General features: G+C 34.3%; 1 protein-coding gene across 2 annotated transcripts in view; it reads left to right on the top strand.

Annotated features, from left to right (window-relative positions):
• Positions 1-26666, top strand: part of PIK3CB (phosphatidylinositol-4,5-bisphosphate 3-kinase catalytic subunit beta) — a 140330-nt gene that overhangs the window by 92137 nt on the left and 21527 nt on the right. For both annotated transcript variants that reach the window (XM_081302099.1, XM_081302098.1), the window contains 9 exons: positions 3220-3350; positions 6052-6102; positions 9627-9815; positions 13157-13278; positions 16588-16731; positions 17951-18050; positions 23594-23772; positions 24579-24688; positions 26287-26365. In XM_081302099.1, coding sequence (XP_081158225.1) covers positions 3220-3350; positions 6052-6102; positions 9627-9815; positions 13157-13278; positions 16588-16731; positions 17951-18050; positions 23594-23772; positions 24579-24688; positions 26287-26365 — 1105 coding nt within the window. The remainder of the gene's footprint in view (positions 1-3219; positions 3351-6051; positions 6103-9626; positions 9816-13156; positions 13279-16587; positions 16732-17950; positions 18051-23593; positions 23773-24578; positions 24689-26286; positions 26366-26666) is intronic.

Genomic DNA, 26666 nt, shown 5'->3' with positions numbered 1-26666 from the left:
TACTTTCTTGAAAATCCCACTCTCACACATGTGCTCCAGAATATACAAACAACTTGATAATTATCATTATCAATGAAAATGATTTTTTTGATGGTATTAACTTAGCATTACCTTGAACCTGACTTCATCTCTTAAGAAAATGTATGATAAAAATAATAAATGAACAGAATTAGCTTTGCCTGTATCAGCTCTAGAATTGTTATGTTTATTCCAACAGAGGCAAACAAGAAACAAAGCAACTACAAATAATCTGTCATCCAAAGTCCCTAGGTTTTCATTGCAAGCTATATAATCACATTTATTGGTTTCTTTTGTATCTTTCCAGAATTCTTCATGTATGTACACTAGGAAATACAAATATAGATTTCTATTTTTGTCCCTGTTCTTATACAAATTAGAATTTTCTAATCAGTGTGCATAGAGAATTACCTTTTTGTTGTTGTTATGAGAATTAGCTTTTGATACTTCAAATAATATAATGAAAAACCTTGCCCTATGTGCAGATATATGTCTAAAGTAAATTCCCAGAAGTGGATTTTTTTTTTAGTCAAAGAATAAATACATTTGTAATTTCAATAATTATAAATTACTCTCCAATAGAAATTGTACCAATTTTTACTCTAAAAGTACTAAAACCCTACATTTGACTTCAGATAGGTTCAGATATGTCCTATCTGATTTCAAATGATGCACGAATTAGTGTAATGCTGCTGGAGAGCACAACTGTGGGATTATAATTTACTGATAAATCAACTCTGAAAGTGTATAAATAATCAGAACTGGCTTCCATCAAGGTAAAAATTGAATCTATAAGACTGGAAAATCTTAAATAAGATGAACAAAAGATTAAAGAACTGAAATTTATAGTTTTCCTACCCATTTTTTCCCCTTGGCACTATGGATTGAACTCAAGGATGCTCTACCACTGAACTAAACCCCTAGCCCATTTTGTTTTTATTTTGAGACAGCTTCTCACTAACCTACTGAGGCTGATCTTGAACTTGGAATCCTCCTGCCTCTGCCTACTGAGTAGCTGGGATTATAGTTGTGCACTACTGTGTCTGGCAGCATTTTCTGTCTTTGGGAAATCATTCCAAGTGTGCATACTTTATGGACATTAGGTCTAGAAAGAATGGACTTTTTAATTTAATTTTATTTTATTTTAGAACATACAGAAAGAACAACTGTTATAAAAAATCATAAGAAAACAGATGTTACTTTAGAGAGGGGAGACCTAAAATTGTACTCTTAACTCTATTCTCTCATCTGAAGTTTTCTTATCTGTTAAATTAGAAAGTTATATTATCTGAACTTTAGGGTTTTCTTGCAATCCTAAGATTACATGTTCAAATCCACGAATGGACCATGGTTAGGTTGGTGGAGAAGAAAGAAAGGAGTGTCTTGAGGAAAAATGTGACTGGTAAGGTAAAAAGAGTACCACTTGGAAGGAGTACTGCAGAGACACGAGAGAAGTTATTTGTATTAGGAGTTGCAGGATAATAAAGGGAACATTACAATGTAGATTTGACAAGAGGAATGTCATTGACTCTTTGAATATCAGCGTGGATACTGTAGTGATCGTGAAAACCAGATCATATGTGATTAAGAGGTTCACATGGAGAGAGAGCCTGCAGAACGGCAGAAAACCTTTGCCACCATGCACTTCAGAGCATGAATCTCCAGGATATATAAAGAACTCAAAAAAAAAAAAAAAAAAACCAAAAACTTAATACCTTCCAAACCAAATAACCTAAATAATAAATGATTAAAAGAACTGAACAAGCACTTTACAGAAGAAGAAATACGATCTGTCAACAAATATATGAAAAAATATTCAACATCTCTAGCAGCTAAAGAAACACATATTAAAATTACACTGAGATTCTATCTCACTGAAGTCAGAATGGCAATTATCAAGAATACAAGTAACAATAAATGCTGGTGAGGATGTGGGGGGAAAGGTACACTTATACATTGCTGATGGGACTGCAAATTGTTGCAACCATTTTGGAAAGCCATATGGAGATAACTCAGGAAACTTGGAATGGAACTACTATTTGACCCAGTTATCATACTCCTTGGCTTATACCTAAAGGACTTAAAATCATCATACTACAGTGACGCTGCCACATCAATGTTTATAGCAACTCAGTTCACAATAGCTAAACTATGAATCAGCCTAGTGTCCTTCAGCAGATGAATGGATAAAGAAAATGTACATATACAAAATGGAATACTACTCAGCCATGAAGAGAAATGAATTATGGCATTTGCCAGCAAATGGATGAAAATGGAGACTATCATGCTAAGTGAAATAAGCCAATCCCAAAGAACCAAAGGCCAAATGTTTTCTCCTATATGCAGATGCCAAATCACAGTAAGGTGTGGGTAGGGAAGACTAAAAGTTCATTGGATGAGATAAAGGAGAATTAAGGGAAGGGAGGGGAAATGGGAATAGGAAAGAGAATAGAATGAATCAGATATTACTTTCCTGTGTGCTATATGAGTACACAACAATGTAATTCCACATAATGTACAACCAGAAGAATGGGAAGTTATATTCCTTATATGTATAATATGTCAAAATGCATTCTACTGTCATGTATAACTAATAAGAAAAGCAACAAAAAGTCCACATGCGGTGATAAAATGGTTTCTGTGGGTTACCTAATTTTGATATAGGGAGAGCAGTTCCAGTTAAGCTTTTTTCAGAGTCAAGAAGCCTTATTCAATATGAAGAAGGAGGTAAAGTATTTATTGATTTTTGTTAACTTTCTTATTTTAAAGATGTGTACAAACTCATACAGAAACTTTATTCCAAGCTCTAACAGAAAGCTAGAGACTTATTGATAGAACCATCTGCCAGACTTTCTTAAGTGACAGTACTGTTTGTGTCATTTACATGGGAGAAATACCTTACAGTTTTGTTTGCAGTTGGGGGATACCAGGAATTGAATTCAGGGGAACTCAACCACTGAGCCACATCCCTGGCCCTATTTTGTATTTTATTTAGAGACAGGGTCTTGCTGAGTTACTTAGTATCTTAGCTGTTACTGAGGCTGGCTTTGAACTTGAGATCCTCTTGTCTCAGCCTCCCAAGCTGCTGGGATTACAGGCGTGTGCCACTATGCCTGGCTCAGTTTTGTTTTTGTTTTTGTTTTTGTTTTAGTTTAGTTTTGAAAATGTTTCTTAAGAATCAAAATTATTTGCATATTTTAGATGAACTTGAAGAAATGTTGAATCCTATGGGAACTGTTCAGACAAATCCATATACTGAAAATGCAACAGCTTTACATATTAAATTTCCAGAGAATAAAAAACAACCTTATTATTACCCTCCTTTCGATAAGGTAAGCTAATTATTTAGAGGACCACTGTGCATGAAATAATTTAAAGTGTTATTTCCTGGCTCTGTATGTTTGCAGTTTGTGCTCAACATGTCTACTTCGCCTTAAAACTTAACATGAGTTAATGGTTTGGTTCAGTAACAAGGCATGGCAGGGAACCTGCAAGCCCTATGAGTTCTGGTGATATCATTGACCAAGTAAGGCATGGCTTCTGGAGTTCAGGTTCCTCAGTTATGAAGTGACAAAATTGTAATTGTTCTGAAATCATTTTCAATGTAAAAAGGCCATAAATACATTAATATGTAACTGAACACATAAAATGTTCAGTGAAACATATCTTAACATGTTGATTCAGAGATTAAAATCACTATTGTTTTAGAGTTGATATTCAAAGACTGGATTATTTATGTTGAATATTACTATTTGTAGGACTTCTTAAGGTGGCATTTGTATAGAGTCTACATAAGTACTTCCATTTACAAATATATTTTTTTAGTATGTGAACTGTATGTCTTAAGGATAAGGAGATTATCTGGTGAGGACTGAAAATAGGACTTTGATAATTTTTATGTTCAGAGAGCTAAGATGTCATATTTTTATCTTCAGGTTTGGCATCCTTGTTTCAGACATGGTTGATGTGGATTTTTATGCAGAAATTTTGAACAAATTCTCAAAAAATAAACAAGTTTCTTTTTTTCTTAATCCAATTGAGAATAAGCTGCCTTTAAAGATGTTTTACTAAACAATATTACAAATTAACCCACATTAAACTTAATTGCATTTTAATATTTAACACTAAATCCTGTAGAGTTGGTGTTTCACATGGGAGGTATTGGGCATTGAACCCAGGAGCCTCACCTATGTTAATAAGCAAGCATTCTACCACCAATCTGCATCCCCAACACTAAAGGAGATTTTTTAAAGTATTATATACATTTAATTTATGTAATTCGGTATTTTTTATATCATTTTCACTTTAATTTGATTTTATCTACCTAAGAGGTAACTTTTCACTTCAGGTCCTTTAAGAATGCTTTTCTGACTGATGATTTACAACCAAATTAAATTTTGTGTTTCTTATAATTGAAATCCCAAATATGGTAGGACCCATATCCTTTAGTATGCATTAAGTAGAAAAAAGTACATTTGACTCATCCATTATGTTTTTGTGGTGATTTTAGTTGACCATGGATAGAAATTTCTCCATAAGCTATAACTGCTTATACTACATTTAATATAATGATTGTTACTATGTTCAGTTATGGTTTGTATTCAACAGTCAATTATAATTTACTTGGGATCAAATGACATGGTTTTTGAAGCATTTTTACAAATATAGCATCCCATGTAAGTGGATTTAATCTAAGATTTTGAGAGAAGTCAAGGTTTTTGGGGTTTTTTTTTTTGTTGTTTGTTTTTGTTTTTGTTTTTTTTAGAGAGAGAAAGAATTTTTTAAAAAAAAAATATTTATTTTTTTAGTTTTCGGCGGACACAACATCTTTGTTTGTATGTGGTGCTGAGGATCGAACCCGGGCCACATGCACGCCAGGCGAGCGCACTACCACTTGAGCCACATCCCCAGCCCCAGAGGTCAAGTTTTTTAAAAATATATTTGACTATTGACCATAGTCATCCATAACTGGTCACTAAATTTTCCTTTGCCTTTCTAGTCTCTTGGGAAGGCTGTCTTGAAGAAGTTCAGTTAGGAATAAAGATTTTAGTTTTTAAATATGTATAAATACATTTATATTTAATTGGCTTTCCTTTAATTTTGCAATTATATATGGTTATTATAAAATAAGCAATACCTATGTAAAATGCAAAAGTTCCCATAGGTCCTATTATTTTTATTTAACTTTGTTGCTGTAACCACTTGCATACATTTTGCTTTTCAAGCCAATTTTATGGCTCTTGCTTAATTTTAATAACTATAATCTCACTTTATCACAGCAACCCTATGAAATAGGATGGGAATTATCATGCTATACATGAGAACATAGATAAATTATTTACTCAGAAATAGGAAATGGAGCTTCTGATTGTTTATCCACTGATCTTCCACTAGACCAGTGAGTTTCCTTCTTTTCAAGATTGAGCACCCCCTTTAAACTTAATGAATTTAAAAAATATTTTTAGGCTTTCCCTAGTCATTACTTTTACTTTCCTTGTTGGTTTTTTTGTTTGTTTGTTTGTTTTGTTGTTGTTATTTGGTATTGGTGCTGAGGATCAAACCCAGGACTCAGCAAGCACTTCCCTACTGAGCTAAAGCTATACATTTAGCCCAACTTCTGCTTTTGGTATTTATCACTTAAGGCGAAAAGGGAGAAATGACAAGAACTTGTTCTACATTTAGTAACTCTTATAAACACTTGCATTTTTTAACCAAAATTCGTTTATCTATATTTCCAAAAAAGTGTTACATATATATGTACTTATATATTTACTTATTTTACCTACAGGTAATCCTAATGTCCCCTAGGAGTTGCAGTCTCTTACAGTAATATCACTGTTTCCCTGTTGCCAAAGGTTTGAAGCACTTGGGAAGCACCATTTTGCTTTTAAAATTCATGTTTCCATTGTAAAATGCAGAAATGCCAGACCATAATGTAGTCTCTTATAATCTAAGTACAGGCATAGTTATGTACACTTAAAATTGTGTGAATATGGGAATCAAATTTTAACTTTAAAACTTTTTTTTAAACAGATTATTGAAAAGGCAGCTGAGATTGCAAGCAGTGATAGTGCTAATGTAGCAGTAAGTATCAAGAGTTTTAAATGTCTGTCTTCTTATAGAATTGTATGCATTATTTTGTACCTTCATCTCATTTATGGTAGTGAACTTGTGGAAGACCATAACTCATATGCAAGAACAGTATGTGAGTGTGGGTAAGTATGCATATACTGAGTTTTATTAAATGGCAGCTCAGTTTGTGGACCATCTGTGCACTGTTACTAAGCCATTTTGCAATGTAAGTGCAGGTTCAGCCATCTCTAAGGGATGTTGTTGCACCTTAGAGATTAACAGTACTCTTAGTGAATGTTACTCATTTGAACAAGGAGACTGTTATCTTTGTGAAACAAAGCAAGTGTTATAAGGACAAGAAAGTGGTGTGAAGATCTATATGTCTTCCATTTTTAAATTCTGCCATGTTTAGCATACAGTTCCCATTTCATAATTTAATATTTCTTCTCTAGCTTCCTACTTTGCTATGATACAGGCTTCAGGAGCACAAAAGTGAGACTAGAGGCCATGCCCCAGTCTTATTTAGAGGATATTGTTAGTATGTTTTCATTTCTGCTCCCATCTCATTGGCCAGATCTCACAACTATAACCAAACTGCAAGCCAGATTGGGAAATGCAGTCTTTAACTGGGCCATCAGATGCATGGCTAAAAGTAAGCCATCCCATTACAGGAAAAAGTAACAAAATGGATCTTTAAGTTTTTTAACTTTATAACTTAAGACTTTGTTTGAACTCTGTCCTAATATTCACCTTTCTTGGTCTCACATAACAACTTTTAAGTGTCTTTAGCAAAACCCTTTTACACATAGAATATTAATGATATAGAGTCTAGGAAGCCAAATAGAGATAATTATGTATGTTTTTCTCATTCTCAGAGTATCAAAGCACTGCTTGATGTTTACTAGTTGGAGGGGTATCTGGCCTAGGCTCTTTTCTGCTTTGCCATGAAATCTCTCAGAATCTCACAGTGCAAGTCCCCTTTTACTACTTCCATATTAATGTCTCTTAGCTTAAATTTTGTCTTTTGAATATTAATGCTTGACCCAAGAAGGTGGATCACGAGTACCAGTTTAGAAAGGCTCTGGGTCAGGTTGGGACTTCAGGATCTGAGTCCTGCCTGCCCCCTCGTCTTTTTTCCCCTATCATTTTTTGTGTTCTAAGAGTTGCTGGAAAGAAAAACAAAAGCAAAAAAAAAAAAAAAAAAAAAAAAAGGTTAAAGGTAATTCTCTTTTAATGTACCAAAAGTTTAATACTGGTATACACTTACCAACTTGTCAGGTAATTATTAAAACAGGTCATTAAGTTAAGTCTTGGTTCTAATGCCTCTTTAGTATCCATGTGTTACACTAAATATTGCTCCTTGAACCTCAGAGACTTGAATTAATTTTCACTATTTCTGCCACAATCTTGTACCTTACTTAATCAGAGGGTTCCCTGAATACTGATTTTAGTAATCTTATTCAGATCTTTGGGTGTGTGTGTGTGTGTGTGTGTGTGTGTGTGTGTGTATACACAAACACACACACACACACCCCAAAAAAATAAATAAATAAATTTAGGTATGTAGTACAATTAAGAAATAGACCAAAAATGAAAGTCTCTATCTATAACCTCTGTGTGCTCTTCTCTTCAGAGCTGTATAAAGAGTTCAGTTTGTAGTTACCAATATTAAGTTTAGTGTAAATGTCTTTATTTTCCTCCATTTTAAGAAGTGAGATCATTTTTATATAGTTTTATCTTTTTTATTTAATACAGTTTGTGGATATGTTAGCATGAATAGGTCTTCATTTTTCACATACTTCAATATTCTGTGGTTATATTCATTAGTAACCATTAGTTATTCAACATACATATTCCTATTGATGGATGTTTTGCTTATTTTCAGCTTTTCTCTATTAAAACGTCTGCAATGATTTTTTTGTACATACTGCTTCATACATCTGTGTATTTTGTAGGATCAATTCCTAGAAGTACTTTCATTATGTTGGTTTTTCTTGACTAGTGAGAGACTTCCCGATTGTCTGCCTGTAATGTGTCTTAAGTAACTGTAGGAATTAGAGTATCCCAAATGAGAGGACTTCTATGCATTCTGGAATCAGTTGACTTCCTAGGGCTCAATACCCATGCTTCTCACCTAAATCTGGAATTGATACCATAGCTGTTCCGTCTTAGCACCGAAAGAGAAAGGAGCATGCTTGACTATCTACAGTCCCATAGTGGTCCTCTTTGTGATTGCCAGTGGCTCCCTCCCACTCCTTGAATGCCTTGATTCTGAGCTAGAGCTCCCCACGGATTGTGTGCATAGCATTCTCACTACTACATGGGTTTAGAATATCTGATCTCTTGTCCTGTCTGCATTCTGCATTCTCTCCTTAAAAATTTCTGGTGTCAGGCACTCTTTGTCATTTCCTAGGGCTCTTTTTGGCTATTATTTTCAAAATGACATGTTTTATACTTTATGCCCCCCCCCAAACCCTGGTGCTGAGTATAGTCTACAGTTTGTGCTCACTGGGCAAGCACATTACCACTGGGCTACATCCCTAGTGCCACTATTTGGGCTTGTGGATGAGAGGATGAAGAGAACTGTGTTTTCATGGCATTATATACATATGTACATGTATGTATACACACAAACATATATGTATGAAGAGCAGGTTAAGTTCCTTAATAAGATGATGGTAATTTCATTTATTGAATTATGTATACATATGGTTAATTGGATCTATGCAAATTTATCATCACCTTATTAAGGTATTTAACCTGATTTTGACCTGCCCCTCCTCCCTCCAAGGCCTTTCAGTGTTGTTTGGGTTGACTTCAAACTCCTGGGCTCAGATGATCCTCCTGTTCACCTTCATCCTCCCTGTCTTCTTTTTTTCAGTACATTGGGAAGGAAAATAGGTTTTTTCCCTCTCAGTTTGTTGAGTGTGCGCGTGCGCGTGTGCACACATTGTGTGGAATTCATTGTTAAATATTTTTACAGGCACACAGTATCATATTTAGTTTTAGCCAACGTTGTTTTGTTTTGGGGAAGTTGTTGTGTTGTTGAGGATTGAAATCCAGATCTTACACGTGCTACATATGCACTTTATCACTGAGCTGCACCCAAACCCTAACAGAAAGTTCTTCATTTAAAGAGATTTTGAGCCCAGGTAATATCTATTTATTACTTTTATTTTTTTACCTTATACATTTGGGTCATCTTAAATTCTGTTCAAATAATGAGTAACTTGGTTTTTAACAGAAATGCACTCCTGCCACCTAGCGTTTGCACATAGATTTTTTAAAATGTTATTCTTTGTTTCCTTTTTTAAAGCTACTTTGATTCTTCATGTTTAGCTTATAAATTTAACATTGAGCAATTAAAACTTTTTAAATGAATCCACTTTTATTTTTTATCCACTTGTATCTTTTTAGGGAATTATGTATTTGTATTTCACGTTATAAGTGCGTATAAACTCGTATATAGAGTTGCTGAATGTATGCCAGTGATATTTGCATAATTAAATTCTGTAATGAGTATTTTACTCCTGTAGAGTCGAGGTGGAAAAAAGTTTCTTGCTGTACTGAAAGAAATCTTGGACAGGGATCCCTTGTCACAGCTGTGTGAAAATGAAATGGATCTTATTTGGACTTTGCGTCAAGACTGCAGAGAGAATTTCCCACAGTCACTGCCAAAATTACTCCTATCGATCAAGTGGAATAAACTTGAAGATGTCGCTCAGGTAAAAAAATGTCATTTCTGTAGCTCCTTTTAGGTGCATATGTTTCTTTGTTAATTTTATATAAAGTGTCCTTTCCTTATAGGTTGATTTCCATAGGTTGGATAATTTTCCTCAGGAGAAATTTTGAAGTTTTAAACTTTAAGTCCTCTGGTCCATCCTTATATATTGGACCAGAAAATTTCAAGGTTTAAAAATCCCAGATTCTAGATAGAGTTGCTGTATCTTTCACTAAAGACAACCAAAACATTGGTTTTGGGTAGTCACCTATGAAAAGAAGCACTTTCTAGGTCTTGGGCACCTTTGCCAGTTTCTTCAGTGAACCCCTATGTGTGAATGAATGTATGTATGTATTTTGTGTTGCTGGGGATCAAACCAGAGGTGCTTTACACCTGAGCAATATGCCCATCCTTTTACTTTTTTTTTTCACTCTAAGACAGTGTCTCCATAAATAAAAGCTGGCCTGGAACTTGCAATCACTGGATTATAGGAATGTACCACCAAATCCAGCTGACTGCTCTAAAATGAATATTGTTTGAAAATTACCACTATCATGGGAGTTAATTTAGCTCTATTGTAGAAGTTGATGTTAAACCATTCAATTCAATCTTAACATTCACATGTATGGGTAGTATTGATAAATATGTAACTTTAAACATAGATAAATATGTCATTCAGGCAGAATAGAGAAGGGGAAAATGTTTTGCTCTTGAAAAGCAGCCACATTTGGGCTCCCTGATATAATTATCAAGACTGTCAAAAAGTACTCTAAGCTGGGCACGGTTGTGTACGTCTATAATCCCAGCTGCGTAGGAGTCTGAGGCAGGAAGATGGGAGAGTTCAAAGCCAGCCTCAGCAAAAGTGAGCCACTAAGCAATTTAGAGACCATGTCTCTAAATGAAATACAAAATAGGGCTGGAGATGTGGCTCAGCAGTCAAGTGCCCCTGAATTCAATCCCCAATATCTCCTCCCACAGACAAAAAAGGCACTTTAAAGTCATATGGCCCCCAATGCTCAATAGAAAGAAACTTGAAGTGATTTTTTAAATCAGAACAAATAAATTTGCCTATTTAAAAAATGAAATTTGTTTATTTTCTTTGAATTTAACTGATTTTTCTAGCTCTGTGATCTCATTGTATCATAATGGCTTTAAAATTTTAGTGAAAAATACATATACAAAAAAATACAAAAAATACATTTTTGTTTTCTTTAGGGAAAAGAACACAAAATTTATTAAATACCTAAGGAATGGTAGTATTAGATTCCAAAAATGGTATTTTTATTTTAATCATATTATTGGGGGGGGGAGTGGTTTATGAGAGATTTGTCCCAGGGACAGTTTACTACAGAGCTGTATCCCTAGTCCATCCGTCTTCCTCCCTCCCTCCCTCTCTCCCTTCCTTCCTTCCTTCCTTTTTTGATACCAGGGATTGAACTCAATGGCATTCAACCATTGAGCCACATCCCCAGCCCTATTTTGTATTTTATTTAAAGACAGGGTTTCACTGAGTTGTTTAGTGCCTCGCTTTTGCTGAGGCTGGCTTTGAACTTGGCATCCTCCTGTCTCAGCCTCCAGCGAGCTGCTGGGATTACAGGCATGCGCCATCGCGCCCCTCCCTTCTTTAAATTTTGAGACAGTGTCTCACTAAGTTGCTGAGGCTGGCCTGTAACTTTCTATCCTCTGTGAGCTTCAGAGTCACTAGAGTTACAGGTGTATGCTACCATGCCCTGTTTAATCATATTTATTTTTAAAGTCTTTAGTTTTGTTTTACTACTTTTATTAAACATAGAAATGTTTTCTTTTCAGTTTACTTCTAGCATCTAAAGGTTTTTTTGAATAATTACATTATTGTACATGCCTTTATTAGAGTGTTTCTAGATTAGACAAAATTGACATTATTTAATCTGAAAAGGAACTATTTTACATTATTTAGATGGCTTTAATTGCTCCAGAATCACTGTTGCCTTCTAACCACTTGTCTAAATTCAAGGCTAATTTTCTTTCTTTTTTTTTAATACATATTTTTTTTTTAGTTGTTAATAGACCTTTTTTTAAAAAAAAAAAAAAAATGTGATGCTGAGAATCAAACCCAATGCCTCACACATGCTAGGCAGGTGTTCTACCACTGAACCACAACCCCAGCCCTGAAGGTTAATTTTCTTTGAATCCCACTAATGGTGGAAAATAAGATCTAAGCCTTTTTTTTTTTTTTTAAAGTTTGCACATTTACTTATGTCTCATGGATAGTGTCTTGAGCTATGTATATATATCCAAGAATTGAATTATATTATTTCATTAGAATCACAATAGGAAAAGTTTCTATACTCTTTGTTTGTTTGTTTTTGCTTTTTTGATAGTGCTGGGGTTGGAACCCAGGGCCTTGTATGTGTGCCACTGAGCTACACTCCTAGCTCCTCTTGATGTACTCTTCAAATGTCTTATAGAGAGGTTTCATGTATCAACTCTCAAAAATGAAATGAACTAGTTTATGCTTAGTATTCATTTGACCTCTAGGGACAGACATTTTTACATTCAGGAATTTAACATGCTTGTCTTGATTCCTAAGAGGAAGTGTGAAGCATTGTTTTGAGATGTAACTTAAGTTCCTCCCATTTTGGTAGAAGAAAGCCAGCAGTGTAGTTTAATAGTTGAGTATTAACTGTGTGTAAGCAAGTATAGAAAAGTATAATTTTATAACCCTGTGCCCATTTTTAGTATATAAAAGTGTTAATAGAATAAAAAAGAATGAGTTTTGGTTCCTTCCCCAACCAAAAGAATATAAACTATTTTCTTAGTAAATCTAACACCTTGAGAAGTGGAGAGTCAGAAGAAGCGTGGAAAAGGGCTTCATTATATTAATTATGATTTAAACATGTTATGATCAATATAAAGTTTTGTAAATGATCTTTTTCTTTGAATTAAGGACTGTATTCTAAACAATAGTTCTGCACCAGTGTCGATTTTGTAAAGTGATATTTTTTTAAAATTAAGAGTTAAACATAAATTTCTTTTTAGTTTTTATATTATTAGTAGTAAACTTCTTAAATGTAAATTGCCTTTCATTAGTTTGAGTTTTGCAGCTTATATTTATTAATGATTTTAGAATCCATATATTCAGCGTCTTATTTCTTATTCAATTTTCAGGTAAGTACTAAATAGTTTTTTGTTTGTTTTTTAAACTTAATTATAGAATATTTTGAGATCAATCTTTGTTAGTTCATATAACCAGGATAGATTTTTGGTGCATTAATAGTTGACCCATATGTGTGCTCCAGTATGCCAAAGGAAAGTACATTGCTTTTGTCCTCCATTATTTCTGAACCAGTTTCAATTTTTAAACAGCTTCAGGCACTGCTTCAGATATGGCCTAAACTTTCTCCTCGAGATGCTCTGGAGCTTTTGGATTTCAACTATCCGGATCAGTACGTTCGGGAATATGCTGTGGGCTGCCTGCGACAGATGAGGTATCTCTTACAGGTGGCTTTCTTTGGGGCAAGACTAACTTGAGGGTGGGTAGTTAAGAGCATGCCTCTTTGAATTTCTCATTATAAAGAAGGCCAGCCAGATGTGGGGGTGCATATGTGTAATTACAGCTACTTGAGAGGCTGAGGCAGGAGGATTGCAAGTTTGAGGTCAGCCTGGGCAACTTAGTGTGGCCCTATCTCAAAATAAGAAGGGGTAGGGTGTGGCTTAGCATCAGAGTGCTTGCCTACTAAGTGTGAGGCAAGGAAGAATGGAGAGAAGGAGGGAAGGAAGGAATCAAGGAAAACTTGAGAGTTGTTGGCTGCTGCTTTTATTGGGTGCTAGTCATATAAGTACTATCAGCCTACCATGTCCCAAATTTCTAGACTCCCCAAAGGAAACAGTGCAGCACAGACCACACTACACAAAGAATTTAGGTGTAGCAAGCCACTAGGTGGTAGAAACCTTTCTGGAGTGTTAATACCCAAATGCCAACCATAGACCAGGTACATGTAAACAGGCTTTTCAAAGGATAGCAGAGAAGGACGTTGTAACTCTTCTTCACTATAACACAGTCTAATACCCAAAATTAAGATATTATGTTACTATCTTATAATAGGTGTTTAAAAAAATGTGGGGTTGTTTTGTTTTGTTTTGTTTTTAAGGCTAATATAATATAGTTAAAGTTGAAGTCCTTGTTTTCTGGCCCAGTTTTGATTATTTCAGTCCTTTCCTAGAGACAACTTATCGTGAATTTGATGTATCCTCCTATATCAGTTTTTTGTTTCTTCCTACATATTTATATGTATAAAGTTACATATAAAATAATAGGGTACATTTTAAATTACATGAATGTGGTTTTTGTTTTTGTTTTTGTTTTTGTTTTTTTTTTGAGACAGAGTCTCAACTGTGTTGTCCATGCTGGCCCTGAATTCCTGGGCTCAAATAATCCTCTATCTCAGCTTCCTAAATGTCTGGGTCTGTAGGAACTCATCACTGTACTGTGCCATATATATTGTCCTATATATTGGTTTTTAAAAATTTAACATTAGGTTTTTGAGGTTAGTCTCTTCTGTTATATATAAATGTAGTTTATGGGCTGGGGATGTGGCTCAAGCGGGAACGCACCCGCCTGGCATGCACGGTGCGCTGGGTTCGATCCTCAGCACCACATAAAATAAAAATAAAAATGTTGTGTCTGCCGAAAACTGAAAAAAAATAATAAATAAATAAATAAATGTAATTTATTCTTTTTACCACTGTATATTTGCTACTGTGTAAGAGGGATATCTTATTTATAATTTATTATCCTATTAAGGAAAATTATTGTTTCTCCAAATTTCCTTCTTATAAATAGAGCTGCAGTGAACATGTGCAGTCCCCTTTGGACAGTATATATGTGAGAATCTATAGAATTGAGGAAAGAACAGTCTCAGTGGGGAGTTTCAGGTTTAGCATATGAGGCTTATGTATTGTGTGGTTATTTGAAAATTAAAAGCTCTCAGAACAATATATCCTTTTTCTTCTTTTTAAAATCAGGTACGTTTAAAACAGTGTGTTAAATACAAAAAAAAAATTAAACTCTTCTATAGTTGTTATTTCTGGGGAGTTAATTTAGATATATAAGAGAAGCTGCCTACTTTTATTGGTGTGTGTGTTGGAAATGTAGCCCAGTCCTACATCTCCAGTCCTCTTTATTTTTTATTTTCAGACAGGATCTCACTATGTTGCTGAAACTGGTCTCAAATGTGTGATCCTCCTACTTTAGCCTACCAAATTTCTGGGAAATACGGGTTCACTGCCTAACATTACCTTCTGTTTTTACCCCCCCCCCTTTTATTATTACTTATAAGTTTTATAATAGGCAGAGATTTTGCAATAAACCTAATTAAGATTGTGGTATAGATAATTTTTAAAAATGAGGCTCCCATCTAAGTTTGGATTGGAGAACTGATGGGGAGAAGCCAACTGGTTCTCCTTGGGCTGGACCAAGTGTTTTTCTTAAATGCATTGGTTTCCCTCAGAAGATTGCTATGATCCCCATGTAGCCAATTCTGGTGGATTTTTGTGTGTTAAAATTCATAATTATGAGTTTTATTTTTGTCATTTTTAAATTTTTTATTCTAATTTGTTATATATGAGAGCAGAATGCATTACAATTTATATTACACATTTAGAGCACAATTTTTCATATCTCTGGTTGTATACAAAGTATATTCACACCATTTGTATCTTCATACATGTTTTTGTCACTTAATACTCTGGGTTTCAGTCCCATATCTTCCTTAGCCTCCTTTCTTAGTCATTTATTGTCGAAGACTATAGTCAATAATTGGAAAACTTTGATTCATACCTTCATTACTTTAGAAATTGCCTCTAATGGGAGTGTGTTTACAGTGAATAGTTTGGAGATAAGACACCAACTAGAGAACCACTAACTCAGCCCTGTTAATGATGGTATTCTCATTATAATTCAGCAAATCAATATAGTCCCCACTTAGAAATGCCTTCATTTCCTTATTCTTCAAATTATTTGAAGTTAAGATTTTAATTGTTTATTTCTCCGAAGAAGGAATTACTTAACCCTAATTCTAGGAAAGGAAACTAAATTGCTAAAGTACTGATGAAATTTTTGTTTTAAAATGATTGCTTGAGGAGCTGGTGTTATAGCTCAGTGATAGAGCACTTGCTTAGCATGTGTGAGGTACTGGGTTCGATCCTCAGCAACACATAAAAATAAATAAATAAACAAAATTATTGTGTCTGTCGACAACTAAAAAATTTTTTTAATATTATTTTAGTTGCGGACAGACACAATACCTTTATTTTATTTGTTTGCTTTTTTAATGTAGTGCTGGGGATCAAACCCAGTGCCTCACGCATGCTAGACAAGCATTCTACCACTGAACCACTATCCCAGCCCCCTAAAATAATATTTTTTTTAAAAAAAATTATTGCTTGCTTAAATATCTAAGATTTTTAGCATGATCAGAAATCAGTAGTAATAGAGTACCTAACTCTTGGAAACTCTTGGCTAATTTTAAATGTAATCATGAATTGTAAAAAGCGAATTCATTTGATAGAAATGTCCCTGTACCTGTTCCTTGATCCTTTCCACTCTCCCACCCCTATCTTAACTCCTAAACTTTCCTTGAGCTATTGTAACAGTGGTACAGGGAATTGAACATGTAACAAGCCTGACCCAGAAGACCCCTGTGTGTCAGTAAGTTAGCATTCAACAGTTATATAGGAAAGGATCTTTTTCTGGCACAACTGGTTGAGTTACTTTGTCTTTTCTTTCTTTCTTTCAGTGATGAGGAACTTTCTCAATATCTTTTACAACTGGTGCAAGTTTTAAAATATGAGCCTTTTCTTGATTGTGCCCTCTCTAGATTCCTATTAGAAAGGGCACTTGCTAATCGGAGGATAGGGCAGTTTCTGTTTTGGCATCTTAGGTAAGTCTATTGTATTTTTCATTTTGAACCTATGTGTGCTTTAGTAAATATATAAGACATTTAGTGGAATGTTCAGTTGCTGTAATTTTTTCTGTATCATCTGTATAGCATTTACACTGTTTTGGTGCCTTCTCATGTTGCTTGATACCCAGACTCTTCATTTAGCAAGGTAATTCACATAAGTGTCCCTTGAGGCCTGCATGATTTTTAACAGAAATTAGTACATAATGTACTTCTATTTTCCAGTAAAATGTACTTATGTCTTAACATGTTTGGGCTAAATGCAGGCTTATTTATTCCTTCCAAAAGGTTAGGGATGGTATTAGCATGACTCCTGTTATTGAATGAAGATAAACTTTTATTATAACAATAGCAATTTTTAATTTCAGTTTCTCTGTTAACTTAGTCATTTCAGAAATACATGAGCCTTATTTCACCAAACTCATATAAGACTAAAATAAGGAATGAGAACCAAAGTTGCTCTTGTGTTTCCTAGAAAAATTGTAGATTTTCTCATTTCTTATTTGGTACTCAAGATATTTTGGTTTTTTTCATCCAAACTTTAGACTATTGAAACTTTAGATTATCAGAGAGGGGAAAAAAAAAAGATACCTTTCTTTCTTCCTTTTGGCTAAGCTTCTTAAAGAAAATATTATGACCTCTATAATATTGTATTATTAATTTTAGGGTTTTGTTTCTGAATACTGGTATTCTTATTGATAGATTTTTTTTAACTTTTCTCATCTAATTCAGTCTTATTTTTAAACCCTCAGGGAGTGACAAGATTAAGTATTCTTTTTTTTCAGATATACATGATATTCTTTAAGTGAGGAAAAAAATTGAATAGATTTAATTCAGGCTTTAGTCAATTGCATGATGATAAGTCAAATTTCATAGACCTGTGTTTCAACTTAACTGTCTTTAACTTGGTAAGACTGATTATTACCTTTCCCCCTCAAAAAGTAAATTAATCTGGTAAAATGTGAAAATTTTAGATTTCTTGGAATAAAGAATTAACTAATAAAATCTCATGTCTTGTTGAACTCGTGAAGTTTAACAAATTGGAAAGTTGACCATCTCACTAGTAATTATGCCTGAGATGAGGAGTACTTTTTTTTGGTTGACATCATAAGTCTATTTCGCAGAATAGAGAAGTCAGTATTTTTATTTGGTCACTTGAAGTGTTTGATAAACCATTCGGTTATTAACTTTTCTGCAGGTCAGAGGTGCACATTCCTGCCGTCTCGGTACAGTTTGGTGTGATCCTTGAAGCGTACTGTCGAGGAAGCGTAGGCCACATGAAAGTGCTTTCCAAGCAGGTATCAATTGTGTTTTAATATTTATTCAATTTGGTACATAATGTTTGATGTATTTTATCTAGTTCATTTTTCTGCCACCACATTATTTCATAGAAATCTCTGTAACTTAATCCAATTAATATATTCTTTCATGAAAATTTAAGTTATGTGAAGTTCCCACATACTTGCAGAAAAACATTAACCAAATGCTACATGCAACATAATAAGCCGGAATTCCTCATTTTTTTTTTCTGGGTAGCAAATTTTATTAAATTTTTAAATGAATTTAATGCAAAATTAAGGAAATTTATCCACTGGGGAAGAGGAGGTAAAATTATAGGCAACCTGAAATAAAAAAATATATATATTATGATTTAGTTTGTCCCTATCCCCACTCCCCCTGATTAAATTTACCCAATTTTCAATCAGTTTTATGGCACAAATGTTTTAAATTATCTTCAAGTCTATCTTATAAACAGTTCAAGGGAAGTTATTTCCTATTCCTTGACTAATTTGACCGGCATTCCTGAAAATTATTTTGAGTGTTATTCTGAATTATGTTAATGTGTGTTGAATTCAGCTCTGTGTTTGATATCCTCATATTTTCTATATTAATAGCATGCCTTAAATTTTAATACAATATTGCTATTTAGATCTAGTAGGGTATGATGGTGATGGTAACAGTGGCTGTGAAATATTTAAACTTTGTTTTTTCACATTCCTGAGTTACTATTTCCACTTGGTAAAGTGTGGTTCATAAACTTTGCCACATATTTTGGATTGAGATATTTTGAGACACAAGTCTATGGGTATTATAATTTCTATAATTCAGAATCCTCAAAGTTACTTTTTCAAACTCTATGTATATATCTGGAATTGTGGTTTTCTCTTGCAGTCCTGAGATATTACTAATAATATTACTGTAAGTTTTTACATATGCCAAGAACCACACCATGTATTTTAGGTGTGTTATTTTATTTTACTCTAATAATGGCCAGAGTAGTTACAATAAAATTCTCATTTGTCAGAGAGAGAAACAGACTTCTTTTGCTTAAAAATTGGTAGTTATTTATTAAATAACAAAATTGTTTTGAACTTGAGTCTGTCTAGCTATATAAAGCTAAAGTTCTTTGTATTATGCTGAGTTTTCAGACTTTTTTAGCAATACAACTCTTTTCTTTTAATTTTTAATTAATTGCTAAGGAAGTCAGTTTCCTGAGCCAGTATGTTGAAGTGTTGGGCCTACATTTTCTTCTAGTATGTGCAAGGTTTCTGGTCTAATTCCTAGGTCTTTGATCCAGTTAGAGTTGATTTTTGTGCAGGATGAGAGGTAGAAGTTAACTTTCATTCTGTTACATAGGGATTTCCAGTTTTCCCAGCACCATCTTTTTCTTGTGTCTTTGTATGCTGTCTTACTAAACAAAATCATTTCAATATGAGGGTCATTTTCGACAGTTGCAGTCTCAGTATCCAGTTTACTCCTAAATTTGTTTTGAAGGTAATCCTGACTTACATAGCTAAGTAATTTCAAGTTGAATTAGGTTGTGTTTGGGAATCACCATACCCACCATTTCCAAGTCCCTAATGGTGGCATTAATTTCTTCATTCTCTGTGAGCATTGCTTTTTACTTATTATTTTCCTCGTAGAGACAGTTCCAAAGGCTCCCACCTGTCCTTTCTTAACCATAACAGCTCTCACTCCACAATTGGAAATTCTGCCAGCTGTAGAACATATCTGTTTCAATTATGCATTCAGAAGCTGGGGAGATGACAGAATGAGTTTGGCAATCTACTGTGAGATGGTCCTGAGCTACAATTCCACTGATGCCTGAGCTCATAAGTCCTTACCCTGACTGGTGCACTATAATGACATTTTGGATCTCCTGAAATTAGTATTAATTCAGAGCGAGTGTCCAGTAGTCTCAAAAGTCTGATTATTTATTTATTTTCAATGCACAGTTACTTTGGTAAAAGGTCATAGGTCCTTTTGTGAAAGGCTTGACAAGAGAGTCTGTAGTTCTTAGAGAATTTAGGAGCATTCATAGGTGTCATCAGTACTGATGCAAATATTGGGGGAATTTGTAGCTTCATTGTGGCTAGGTTTGTGGGCACAAGTTGGAAGTGAATCCTGAAGGCTTACTGCCTGTTTACTTATTCTTGTGATGGACTATGTATCAGGTCACAAACTGTACATGACTAGTAAATATCAGAGTACTTTCATCTTGCTGATATATTCTAAACCCAATATATTCAATCCACTTTGCTGAAATCTTCTATAGTATTGAAGTCTTATTCAGATTTTGCTTTCTGGTGCATCATTTTTACCTTGTGCAAAGGCTCTCCTACTCAGTTAGCTCTTACAGACTGTTTATCTCACGTGAAGGCCTTTTATTTCATCCCTCATCTTTCATTCATTCCATACCTCTGTGGTGCTCTACCCTATTTTTATATCAGATCTGTTTAGTTGTTAAATTATGCTATACTTTTTCTTAGTCATTTGCATTGCCAGAGAAATTCTAATGGATCTTTATTAGATGTTTTTAATACTCAGAAATTTTCTTGATGCTAAAACAACTATCTCTGATCCTGACCTTTTGGAAAGTATATTGTTGATGGGAATAATGCTAACATTGATTTATCACTTATTATAGGACATTTATTCTTCAAAACAAGATGGGGATAATTTTATCAATCCCTTTAATTTTATAGATCTCTTAAGTATATGTCACATCTGTATCTTTTATGTTCATGACTACAGTCCTAATGTAATCAATTATCCTCTCATTAGGACTTCATTAAACTCCTAAATTGGGCCTCTTGTTCCCATTCTTGTATTTATCCCCTCACATTTTTTGTGCAATTGATAAAGTGATTTTATTGCAAATTGTGTTATATCATTTTCTTTTTTAAATATCTACAATAATTTTTCATTATACTTAATACAAATTTTCTTCCAAAGCCTGTAAGGTCCCACTGGGTCCCTTCTTATTTGACCTCATAAAACTATTGTCTTCCTCATTGATAGATCAAACCATACTGTATATTTTCTTCATTTTCTGAGAACTTCACCCTGACTTTTATAAACAACAGAGGTATCTTTTCTTGACTGATAAATTTTAAGAGGAAAAGCATAGCCTTTACATGGCAGTTCTTGTTATTACTATAAACCTGTAAACTGATCAAGCGTTGAAACACTTAAAATATTTGACTTTGGCCATTCAAGACACTGTTCCAGAAAATGAATATCACACAACTAGAGATGAGGCATAAAAATTCCCAACTGTACAAATGTGGAAGAAATTCAAGTTTGAAATATTTCAAAAAGTTCCTTTTTGCAAAAAAAAACAAAAACAAAAAAAACCTGTTTTCGTTGTTGCTGTTGTTTTGTTTTTTGGTACCAGGGATTGAACTCAGAGACATCCCACCACTGAGCCACATCCCCAGCCCTATTTTGTATTTTATTTAGAGACAGGGTCTCACTGAGTTGCTTTAGTGCTGAGGCTGGCTTTGAACTTGTGATCTTCCTGCCTCAGCCTCTGGAGCCACTGAGCCTGGCAAGAGCCCAGTTTTCATCTGGTTCCCGCATCACCAGTATTTGTATAGCTCCTGAAATAATTGAGAAGTGGAGTGTCTATGCTTTTGACAAATGGCTAACTTGGTCAGCTTCAGCAGTCTTGGTTTTATCATTATGCTACATGGGACCTTTTTAGTTCGCTATGAACAAGGTCTCCGTAGAAAGTGGATGCTTAAATTCACACTTCTACATAGTTTTAGTGGTTTTCTTGCATGGAAGACAAGTTTAAAAATGAAAACTTTTGTTCATGGAATTTCAAGCTCCTGGGTTTTCCTTCTCCTTCCTTCCTTCCTTCCTTCCTTCCTTTTCTCTTCCTCCGCTTCTCCTTCCCCTTCCCCTCTGTACCTTACCTCCCTCCTTTCATACTGGGAATTGAATCCAGGGGTGCTCTACCACAGAGTTACATCTTCAGCCTTTTTTTTTTTTTTTTTTTTTTTTTTTTGAACCAGGAATTATACCCAGGGGTGCTTAGCTACTGAGACACATCACCTGCTCAACCCTTTTAATTTTTATTTTGAGACAGGGTCTCACTAAGTTGCATAGGGCCTCGCTAAGTTGCTGAGGCTGGCTTTGAAACTGTGATCCTCCTGCCTCAGCCTCCTAAGCCACTGGGATTACAGGTATGCACTTCCAGGCCTGGCTCCAGCCATTTTGTGAGACAACGTCTTGCTAAATTGCTGAGACTAGTCTAGAATTCACAGTCCTCCTGCCTCAGCCTCCTGAATCACAGGCACATGCCACTACACTTGCCTCATAATGCTTGTTTTACTCATATTTTTATTTTTGTTATATATTATTTGTTTTTTTCCAGTGCTTTTATTATTTGTTTTTTTTTTTCCATTTTTAATAATATACTTATAAAACAAAATGCTTTCTGATTTATGGTTGACTGAAGCTGTTATATTCTTATGAATTTTATATAATATAACTTAAAAGACCTCAGTTATTAACCCATTAAGTTCCAAGTTTTCATTTCTACAAATATTTCAACAAAATGACACAAATACATTAAAATAGGTTGGGCATCACAATCTACAGCTCATATTAATTAATGTTATAATTATATCCTTATGAACAATTATATTCTACATTATATTTCAGTTTTTATAGGTCTTCTACATCTGGGACAGTGAGACAGAATGGGTTAAACAGTAAAGTTGACTTTTAAATATAATAGTTTCTGTTGATTTGGCCATTGTTGATCCGCCTTGTAATGCTTGCAAGAGTTTATTTGCATAAGTTTTGATAGCCAGTTACCTCATCATGAAAACAAGAAACTTAGACTTGGACAACAAATACTTTTTACACAGTAATCTATCTATATATCCTGTTAATGGAGGGACAATATTCTGAGAAGATGTCATACAAGAGCATGACAAAATAGATATTAATGTTGAATATCAGAAACCTCAGGATTACTTTTACACAGGTTTTCCTCTTATATCGTGGTGTAGGCCAAGTGGAGTGGTTCAGATTGGAGGCGTTTCAAATTCTGTTACTTGGTGAAGGTGTGAGTTGTTTCAGGTCATGCTTATCTTCTTAAATACCCACTGTCTGTGGCTGTTTACTTTCTCCTAATTTATAAGTTTTCATTTGAGAAAGGACTTACAGAATGTTTTAAAATTATGCCTTAAGGGGCTGGGGATGTGGCTCAAGCGGTAGCGCGCTCGCCTGGCATGCGTGCGGCCCGGGTTCGATCCTCAGCACCACATACCAACAAAGATGTTGTGTCCGCCGAGAACTAAAAAATAAATATTAAAAATTCTCTCTCTCTCTCTCTCTCTCTCTCCTCTCTCACTCTCTCTTTAAAAAAAAAAAATTATGCCTTAAGTAAACAATACTAAAAATCAGTTTTTTATTTTATTATGTGTAATGATTTGTCATAAACCAAACATGATATGTGTGTTATTGATTAATGAGATCACACGGTATTACATTATATTATTTTAACCACAAGTAAATTTTGGGCCTGGGGAAATTTATATTTCAGGTCGAAGCACTCAACAAGTTAAAAACTTTAAATAGTTTAATCAAACTGAATGCAATGAAGCTAAACAGAGCTAAAGGGAAGGAAGCTATGCACACTTGTTTAAAACAGAATGCTTACCGGGAAGCCCTCTCTGACCTGCAGTCACCTCTGAATCCATGTGTCATCCTCTCAGAACTCTAGTAAGTGATCTCCTACATTTTGCACAATGAGTCTCCCATGAAAATTTCAGTGCAGAAAGGATTTCTGAACATTGCCTTGTGGGTGTAGTAGGGCCAATTTGAGCCCCAGAAAGTGGATATGATTACAGAAAATATTAAAAGTCCTCATAGACTGTGCTTGTATTCAGTAGAATACGTACCTAACAGCTCAGTTTACTGTGGGGTTATTAAGAGTTATTACAAGTTAATTTCCTTTCAGTAGCATTTAATTAAAAGTCATTTTCTACATTACTGTTTTTTAAGAGTTAAAAATTTCACATGAGCAAAATCTTGGAAACCACAATAAATTATTTGGTAATTTACTTTTCTTTTTTAAAATGAAATCTTGAATGAATTTGGAAACTGATTTCTCACTTTCTCATTCACACAAAGGTAATAATGGAAAAATAATACTGTATATTCAATATAATAGTATTCAAAATTCATTCCTCTTTAAGAAATCAAGAGTGATCTCACAATATTTTTAACTTTAATCCAGTGGTATGTTCTAATTTTTTAGAACATAAAGTTAAGGAGATATAAGGATATAAGGAGAAATTTTCAGCAGAAGCAGTGAAAAGGACAGTTCCTGGGTGTTTGAGTCTAGTCCACCTAGTGCTGTTTATGCCAATCAGTGTTTTCCTTGCAGTTCCTTTTTTTACTGAAAGTTGCCTAGCTCTGACTTTTGCAGACCTTCAAGGGGACAAGCAAGGGATTTTCCTGCGAAAATATAGTCTGGTCATATTGTTGCACTGAAGTAGGCTGATTTTCCCTTTGATTGATTTCAGTGTTGAAAAGTGCAAATACATGGATTCCAAAATGAAGCCTTTGTGGCTAGTGTACAACAACAAGGTATTTGGTGAGGATTCAGTTGGAGTGATTTTTAAAAATGGTGATGGTAAGTACAGAGGTTTTTACAGTGCCAAATTGCTTAGAGTTTTTTATTTATTGCTAAACTTGCTTTATTTGAGAGATGTGTATAAGTTTATGACAATTGGCACCTGAAAAATAGCTATCACTGGTTGTAAAGTCAGATTCAACAGGTCCTAAATATCCCCTGACTCCGCTTTTTTTGGGAAAATGACTTCTATAATTCATTTACATTTACTGTCTAATAAACCTCTTTTTCTCCTCCTACAAAATACAAAATCTGTCTACTCCTTGATAAAAGCTTGTAAAATACAAGAGAATATTTCAGTAATGTAGTCACATATTCTATTTCAGTGATAGCAATATTGATTTTACTGCTATAGATTTGTATTTTAATAAGATATATGACTGACCAAGATTTGATAAAGAAAATGGTTGTGAAGGAATTGTGCCAACCAAAAGGCAGACATGACTTTATAGTTGTGAGACTATAGCAAATCCTGTGCAACTCATTGAGCTTCAGGTCTTCGTATGAATCCTGACAATTATAGAATCTTTATGCCAGAGTTGTTTAAGGCAATTAAATGAGATGACATAAGTAAGCATGCTTATCATAAGATGTACTTACAACTTCTTTATAAAGAATTTAGAGGGCTGGGGATGTGGCTCAAGCTGTAGCGCGCTTGCCTGGCATGCGTGCAGCCCAGGTTTGATCCTCAGCACCAATACAAACAAAGATGTTGTGTCTGACGAAAACTCAAAAATAAATATTGAAATTCTCTCTCTCTCTCTCTCTTAAAAAAAAAAAAAAAAAAAAAAAACAACTTGCAGCTGACTGGCACCTGATCCCCCAACCTAAAGGATCAGCTGCAAGTTTCTTAAAAAAAAAAAAAAACCAGAGTGTTTTTGCTAGACTTTAACCACACTTAACATACAAATAATTAGCAACAACAACAACAAAAAAAAACACTTGTGATTACTTTCACATAGTACTCTTGGGCATGATAATAAATATGTCCAACTATTAGTTTTTTGGGCCCATAATACAGTTACTACTTGTACGATTTATAAGAACTTCTTGTACTACCCTAAAATCAAATGAGCAATATAGTAGAATATGAATGCAATGTGACACAAACAATTGTTCTTTTGTTTGTTTTGGGGGAATTTGGGGGATTGAATGCAGGGTAACTTTAACACTGAGTACACCCCCAGTTTTTTGTGTGTGTTTCATTTTTTATTTTCAGTCAGGTTCCCACTAAGTTGCTGAGGCTGGCCTCAAATTTGTGATCCTTCTTCCTCAGCTTCCTGAGTTGCTGAGATTATAGGTGTGCACCACTGTGCCCAGCTTAATACAATTTTACAGCATCCATACAATTAGCACAGTAATTTATAAGTGGTAAACAATTTTAAAATTATTTTTATTTAATAATAGAAATGTTATAGGGACATGCTAATCAATGAGCCTATTTTATTAGTGATGTGGTCAACACTAAAATTCTATTTTAAAAAAGCATAGCTTTTTTTCTAATGATTTTAGTTAAATCTGATTGAATTACCTAATGTTGAATTAATGAGTTAGTAGGCATAAAATGGAAAGCATTTATAACTAAGTTTTCCCCTTAGATTTACGACAGGATATGTTAACACTCCAAATGCTGCGTTTGATGGATTTACTCTGGAAAGAAGCTGGTCTGGATCTTCGGTGAGATTTCTAGTGAACTTATTTTTTGTCTTTTGTTTTCTTCCCAGCAAAATTTCTTAAACTTCATGATGATTCCTTCCCTCCTGCTATATTAATTGTTGCTTGTGCTATTTAATATAGCACTTTATAGGTACTTTCAAATACATTCTTTTATTTAAACCACATCAGATTTAAAACTATATATGGCCTGAGATTTCAGAAAAAAGGGCAGGTTTAGACTTCAGGAAGGCTTGGACAGAGAGCAAGAATCACATTTCAACCAATGGTTTGAAATTCTTTTTTAAAAAATATGTGAAACAGT

The sequence above is a fragment of the Spermophilus citellus genome (assembly GCF_964194105.1).
Source record: "Spermophilus citellus genome assembly, chromosome: 7".
Classification (NCBI taxonomy): domain Eukaryota; kingdom Metazoa; phylum Chordata; class Mammalia; order Rodentia; family Sciuridae; genus Spermophilus; species Spermophilus citellus.
The sequence above is the reverse complement of the archived record's forward strand: the minus strand, read 5'-3'. Positions and strand labels throughout refer to the sequence as shown.